This window comes from Arachis duranensis, chromosome 9 (genome assembly GCF_000817695.3).
Source record: "Arachis duranensis cultivar V14167 chromosome 9, aradu.V14167.gnm2.J7QH, whole genome shotgun sequence".
Taxonomy (NCBI): domain Eukaryota; kingdom Viridiplantae; phylum Streptophyta; class Magnoliopsida; order Fabales; family Fabaceae; genus Arachis; species Arachis duranensis.
This window is the reverse complement of record NC_029780.3, coordinates 104,410,608-104,418,054: the sequence shown is the minus strand read 5'-3', so window position 1 is coordinate 104,418,054 and position 7,447 is coordinate 104,410,608. Positions and strand designations below refer to the sequence as shown.

The following is a 7,447-nucleotide window of genomic DNA, read 5'->3' as shown; positions in this document are numbered from 1 at the left end:
TACTAATTAAATAACTTATATATTAATAGAACATATTAAATTTCTTATAATAATTATAATTATCATTTATTAAAAATATATTTTATAAGTTGTAATTAATATGTTTGTAGTTTTTCAAAAAAAAGTATTAATTGTTTATTGATTTTATCAATATGCATTAAATGTTAACCTAAATCAATCGTAAAGTAAATTTTAATAGTGTTTTTTTTGTTAAAATTATATGGAATTTTAAAACTCCAAACATCAACGGAGTATTGTAACACCTATCCCAAAGTCCTATTAGTGGGAAACAACTCCTCTCTTTAGATTCAACTTCAAAGTATCCTATACTATCTGACGTGGGACTATGGATATGTTGTAATACCAAAATCTCTTAACACATTTGCACCAATCCTCCTCCATGAAACTAGAAGATGCAATCAGATACCAAAGCCACTCATTTGCCCCTGCCTACCATCCCAAATTAATCATCAGCTACTTATTTATCGTTTCGCTTGGCTCATGAATTTTCCTTCGAAAAAGTCACCCAACATTTGTTCTAGATCTTCTGCTGTGTATTTGATGTGCTTAACCTTCAAAAAAGACCTGTAACACAAAAGGTTATGCATCAAAGTTAAATAAAATCTCACTCACACAAAAACAAAGCATCATGTGCAAACATATAAGAGCAACAATGCATTCATGATTTGCAAGTAATTGAAATTACAAACATACCCAAAACGTCCCACAAAGGTTCTATAGCCAGGCAACACGATCATAGCAACTGCAAGCTGTAGAGACTCTTGCAATTCAGCGTCAGGAACTTTCCATTGAGATTGCTTCCGATGGAGCTCCTCAAACATATCATTGAATGTCTTCAACCTAAGAACAGATGCAAATTCACATGTTGGTGGGGATAGAGAGGGAGAGAATGCTTTGCCAAATAAATTAACATAAAGCAACTTAAAGATCACCTGTCCTTAAGAACTGCTCTGCTAACACCATTGTTCATGCCAACATATAAACCCTTATCAGATAGGCATTGCAGAGTCTGCGAAGGTAAATAATAAAAGTTCAACAATAGAACAGTACCTTCTGAATTGACTGAAATCATTGAAGATGACGATGACATTCTAAGCTCTTATCCAAATGATTGCACAAAGGTCAAAACCCAAAACCAAAATGAACACTAATATATACCACACAATACCACCAAAGAATACATTACTTCTTGACAGAGAAAATTGATAAGAAAAGGGAAATATTGCAGCTCTTACGGTCTTACCATATTGTTCAGACTATGGTTTTTAGGTAGGAAACAGGGAAAGTTAAGAATTAGGATTAATGAAATATTTAATATGATATAAAGTGGTATGATATGAGACTATGAGAGATAAATATCCACCCTTATTTGTAATTTCTAATAATACTAAAACATAAGCATCCTGTGATACATAGAGTTTAATACTGAGTCAAATTTAAAGGATGTAATGTGCGTCACCTAAACTGACGCAAGTGTAAGTGGCCGATTCTACACCTTGAACCTGTGACCTTGAGGTGATATGGAGCAACTTAACCATTGCACTAAAGCTCATAGAAAAATCAAACAAATTTCTTGATTCTCTAAGCTGCATATGTAGGGTGAGATGTCCAAAAGAGGACATGGGCTAGGCATTGACTGGCTTTATTAAATGGCAAGAATGTGATGATTTGTTCAGAAACTGAGCTGCAAGACATGTTGCACTCAATTGGGTCAATAGAACAATACCTTTGCCCAAGCATTTCTTATGTATTGATTTGCATGGTGCTGCACAATTCCACTATGTAGTCGTACCCAATCATCCCCTAATATATCCTTGGCTTCAGAGCTAAAATATAAGAGGATTAGAAAAAAAATAACATGGAACCAGCAGAAAATGCATTTAAACTGTGAGTTAAATAAATCAATAATCAATGGTGGATGTCATCACCCACCTCTGAACAAATTTAACAATATAATAAATATTGTTCATGAGAAAAATATGCTTAAATGCAGGGTCTCTATACTGCTTTGACTTCAAATCTAATTTGGATTCCAAAGCCTTCATTATTCGCTTAGTTACAGATGCCTGCTGCAAAGAATAGTCTCCACCTTCAAATTCTTGGAACAGTTGCTTCAAGGTGGACTGGTAGCTGTATACATTTATAGAATTCTAATTAGGTAAAATATGTGAACATCAACAAGATCTTGGCAAAATTTATAGAAACTGAATGTTTAGTAAGCAATATCTCTTAAATGCAAAATAAAGTATTGGTTTGCACAACCCCCTTATAGATATAGTCCTATATTGAACAGTAATGAAAATTTTACAAAGTGTAACTGAAAGGAAAAATATGTAGCAACAAACTGCATTTATCAACTGTCAAATCAAGATTGCTATCAAATATCAACAATTTGATGATAGGATAACTTATTGGGATCAGTTATCAGAATGCCGAAAATAGGAACTTACTCATATAAAACCCTCACAAAATTAATCATATAGCTTGTTAAAGGATGCACTCCATCTGTTACTGCAGTCTCTATAGCATCCTTTTCAACTACTTCTTCGAGATCTCCAAAGACCTCGTTGGCCATTTGTGCAAGTTGTTTTGTAAAACGAAATACTGCTTCTCTTATTTCAGTGCAAGCTTTGCCTCTAAAAAGTGTTTCAATCTGCAAATTGTCATGTGAAATAGTTGCTAAAGAGTGTATGCCTTGTGTTTTTTTAATAGGTTTAGAAAAGAGTGTAGAAAGAAAAAGGAATGATAAAAAGGAACTTATCAAGCAGAAGTGGTTCACTTCAATCTCAATATAGAATGATTAAAAAGGAACTTATCAATATCATTGAAAATAGTATAGAAATATTTTAGTAGAACCCTTGGGATTTATAAAGCAATGCATGAAAGTGATAGTAGCTAAATTTAAGATTCTGGATGTCAGGAGCCATACCTCTAAATGAAGCTGTAACATTGTTTCACACATGTCTAAAAGTAAATGGAAGTTTTGCGGGGATTTAATGATTTTGGCATTTGCTTCACCAATACTAAGTAGCATGGAGATATTGTTTGTAGTCACCTCGGAGAAACACTGTTCAGCGAGTGAATCAAAGCCTTCAAATATCAGATTACAAACATTCCGCTCTCCAGCAAACAGCTTGACCTGTCCATGTATAGTTAGTTATATATTTGAAAGGAAAACAGAAGGCAGACAGATCAATTCTACAATCTTCTTACGGCTATAGGCATTATATGAATCCAGCTTCCAATTTTGGCTTCTAATATCTCCAACTGCAACTTTTGAGCATCGTCATTGTTGAGTTTCTCAACCCCAAATATTTGGATGCTTTCTTCCAACCAATTAGAACGGGCATCTCTAAACAATGGCAAAGATTATAATAATAAGTACTTGCAGCAATAATATTAATTATTATTGGACTTATATTACATTCGCTTAGTCTGCAATTTCTTAATAACAGTTCCTACAACAGTTTAGAGGATGAAAATATTTTGTAACGTAAGATTAGAATTTTCCTGGAATTTTATGACAACTGATATAGCCAAGGAGAAGGAGTGATTATGGATTTCATGTTACAGTCCCTGGGTCACAGAAATCTTGACCCTGATTGTTAATAGTACACTTTGGATGTGTCAAATTATTCCTTAATGGTGTGTAATGTGTTTTTGAGTTTTGATTTTGGAGGGAAAGGAATGTTTGAAGAGTAAAATGAACTCCAAGTTACTCCTCAAGGTTCAAACCATTAACTTAACCCCCATAATCAAGACTCAAGAGATCCATTTCATAACGACCAATTTTGGCCCTTACCATGATGAGGATTCAGGCTGAGAACAAAAGCTGTGAGCATGGTTACTTTTCTCATAACTTCGAGGCAAATTTTATTTTTGTAGATAAAAAAGGGCAGTATGTTGCGAAGCATCTGCATTATGCATGGCTCAGGGAAGGGTCACACCCTCGGGTTGATTCCAACCTTTACGTTACATGGAGAGAACTCAAAAGTTGTACCAAGGCTCCCCTTCACTTTAGTAGATAAATTGACTTGAAATTAACGGATAACCATAATTTTCATTCTCACTTAGATTTTAAATTTTCCAAAAGTAGAGATCTAATCCAAGGCAATTTCAACTTTACTTCTGCAGTGTAACAGCATCAAAACAAAGAGCATTACCTGTAGATTCTGAGTAGCTGTTGTTGTTGACCAGCTTCAACCAGTTGCTGAGCTAAGTAATGTAGAGGTGACACAATTCTTGATGGTATAAGATTGAGAAGAGTACATAAAACAGGATCAGCACCGTTGTTATTTTCGTGGGACTCAGAATGATGAGAAGAGGAAGGTTTCTTTCCACTAGGATCACCCTCATGGCCGGGAGATCCTGACGAGGGTCGCATAGAGCTTGTAAGGCAATCAAAGAGGTGCTTAGGTTCCACAGGCTTGCTGTAAGCAGACAGGATAAAATATAATTTCATGGCAACATGAATGAATTTTTCACCCATAAGAAAAACACTCTTATTACAAAGCAGGAAAAAAATTAAAAAAAGATTCACATCTTCATGAACTAACAACACTGAAAGCAGCAAAGGTATAAAGCCCAAATATGCCTCAAAGAACTGTCATTGTTTTGCCATGATAATTTCATTATATTATGAGCTTAGAAGATATTTTTCACTTTTTACATAAAATATATATTATCATGGAAACCATCAGGCAACCACCAATTAAGAACCATGGAACTAAGAAACTGTTGTGATCATAAAGTACAAGACTCATTAGAACAAAATGGAGAACTGAAAGAAGGGTGCCCTGGTGCAGAATGACACCATCAAAACACTTAAAATATCTAGAGATCTCTGGACTTACAGAACTTTGTTTAACATCATATACAAATAAACTCAAGTGATGAGTAACCTAATGAAAAATGAGTAACAAGTCAATTAAGTAGGTCCCTTCTGTGGCAGTGAGGTGGAACTGAAAAAAAATAAAAGAAAGGAAAAAAGAAAACAAAAGAAAACAGATACTTCAAGTGATTACAAGTTTACAATGCAAGCAATGAATTGTTGGCTCAACATGAACAATATTAAGCTAAAAATATACAAACCTGAAAAATGACAATAACTGCTTAAATGCATCTTCTAGTTTAGAGATATCTTCAGCAATCAAATTATTTTCATGGAATAAAATAGAATCACTAACTGTAAACCCCATTCTACTGCCAAAAAACTCAATGCTGCTTCTCAGTCTACCACTTGCTTCATGCTTGTTTTGCAAGTCTTGACGCCCTTTATGTATTTCTGCCTCTGCCTGCATATAAATTGGTCCCTTTATAAGAGAACTTTCTCAGAAGTCAAGTAATATATATATATATATATATTGGTCCCTGCCTGTATTTTACACTTGTAAATTTAAAGATCATGAAAGAAACTTTTATAAACAGAAGTCCCTTAGTTTTCTTCTAGTTAAATCGGTTTTTAAGTTGTGGCTATGAACATTATTTTGCCCTGCCATTCATTCACTCACGTTTTGTGGTGTCTTCTTTATATTTTGTCATTGTTAAAGGGGGTTAATTTGTCAGAACTCGCAAGCTTAAAGCTTTATGAGCTTCCATTTGAGGGGGAGTGTTATAAATGATATCAAATTCAGCTGTGGCTTCTAATTAAATTGATTATTCCTCTTGAAAATAAATGGCAGAAGAATATAGAAACTTACTTGGCTACCCTTCTGCACAAGGCTGGCAATATCTTCCAACACCGGCTTAGCAAGGCGCTCTAATTCAGCGGCTTCCTCGGTAGAATCAGCTTCCCTCTCCTTGTCATCATTCAGCTGCAGTGGTAGAGTGTCACACACATATGATTCCAGAGTCATAGAATCCAAGTCAGAAGCCGAACCGGTTGCGCTTTCAGTTCTAGCTAAGGGGAGCTTCCTAACAGCACTAAGTATCCTTGTGACTTTGAGCAAGGTCTCTTTGGTATCTCTTGAAGTCTGAGCCGGCACATCGAACCTAAAGAAACGTTCTAGAGACACCACCAATTTGGCAAGTTCATCTTGGTACTGTATCCTGGCAAGGAAATTCAACCTGTGGATCTTGGAACACCTGTAAACAAGCTTTGTCCCCTCTTCCATCTCTTCAATCAGCGAATCCAGCTCCTCCTTCGGCCGCCCTAATTCATCGTTCTGTTGCTCCATTTCCTTGATCAAAGGATCTATCTTCACCAGAATCGTTCTGAGGTACGCCAAGGTATTCTTGAAATTGCTGGCCTTGTCCTTAACTTCAAGAACCGCCTTCAGCAATTCTCCGAAGACAGCTCCAATGGCAGCTCCTCCCAACAGTTCTGCCGCCATAATTTACCGGCACAGAACGCAAGAACCACTCACAAACAAGCACAACGACAGAAGAGCATGTAAAGACTAACCATAATGATTGGCTTCTCTTTTGTCCTACCAACAGGTCATCGCTTATGAGAGGGTAGTCAACAGAGGAGGTTTCTAGGAACTTAGCTCCCATTTTCACTCGCATCTTTTGAGTGGATACATTATATATACGAGTAGAGGGAACAAAATTAAGCTGTAAAGGGTGAGATTTAAAAAATGCATAAGAGCATAAAAATGTGAAAAGTAAAACGGTAATATGCCGTTGTGGGAGGTGGCAACAGTAAGCTGCAAATCATCAACGCCGTTAGGCGGTGCAGAAAACGTCAATGACGTTTTGCTCTGCATGTGTGATATGTGTAAACTTTCTCTCCCACCCAAGGTTAACCTGAAATCATTCCCGTCTACTCTCATTTCTTCTTCTTCTTCTTCTTCTTCTTCGGTTTCTCTTCCTATCACTTTCAAAATCTCAACCCCTCACCCAACAACACACAGCCACAACTACTAACTCGCTCAACAAAACGTTTTGCTTTTGCTTGACCACTTGAAAACTCTCCTGGGATTCGAACAAGTCTTGGCGAGTCTGAACTCGGCGAAGAAACATCATCTGTCAAACGGTGAAACCAAATCTCTTTCATACAAATCTTTTCTTACGCTTGCCCGAGAGGCTAAATCACTAACTCAACCACTAAAAACACACATGTATTTTATTTAGAAAAAATATAGGTCACTGAAAATATTAAACAATGTAAATAATAGATATATTGAATATTTATTTTATTAGTGTATAGATGATTATTTTAATATTAAAATTTAGAGGATTAATTTAGAGGTGTGGTGTATTTTAATTTAATTAGTGGTTGTTCATATTGTTCAACAAAATCAATGTCCCTCTAGCATTTTCTATTTATTTATTGTTCATTTTTATTAGTAGTTAGTTATTGTAATTATTTAATTAGTTATGTTTACACGTATAAATCTTTTTAACTTACAGATCTTACAAGTTGGGCCAAATCCAATCGATGTTTCATTCACCCACCAAAGCGTGTTAACACACGCATCACATT

General features: G+C 35.6%; 1 protein-coding gene across 1 annotated transcript; it reads right to left on the bottom strand.

Annotated features, from left to right (window-relative positions):
- Positions 1–177: 177 nt before the first annotated feature.
- Positions 178–6,997, bottom strand: LOC107466547 (exocyst complex component EXO70A1). The gene is made up of 11 exons (XM_021130948.2): positions 5,721–6,997; positions 5,113–5,315; positions 4,185–4,451; positions 3,235–3,373; positions 2,951–3,160; positions 2,472–2,674; positions 1,954–2,151; positions 1,748–1,847; positions 954–1,030; positions 715–861; positions 178–585 (listed from the first exon to the last, which is right to left on the bottom strand). The coding sequence occupies exons 1-11, from the start codon at positions 6,351–6,353 to the stop codon at positions 483–485; spliced, it is 2,280 nt and encodes a 759-aa protein (XP_020986607.1). The 5' UTR covers positions 6,354–6,997; the 3' UTR covers positions 178–482.
- Positions 6,998–7,447: the final 450 nt, after the last annotated feature.

Coding starts and splice junctions, on each gene's coding strand:
- LOC107466547 (XM_021130948.2), bottom strand. CDS start 6,353: ATGGCGGCAGAACTGTTGGGAGGAGCTGCCATTGGAGCTGTCTTCGGA. Junction 4,452..5,112: donor CAGTTATTGTCATTTTTCAG/GTTTGTATATTT, acceptor GTCTGCTTACAG/CAAGCCTGTGGAACCTAAGC. Junction 586..714: donor ACCTTTGTGGGACGTTTTGG/GTATGTTTGTAA, acceptor TTTGTGTTACAG/GTCTTTTTTGAAGGTTAAGC.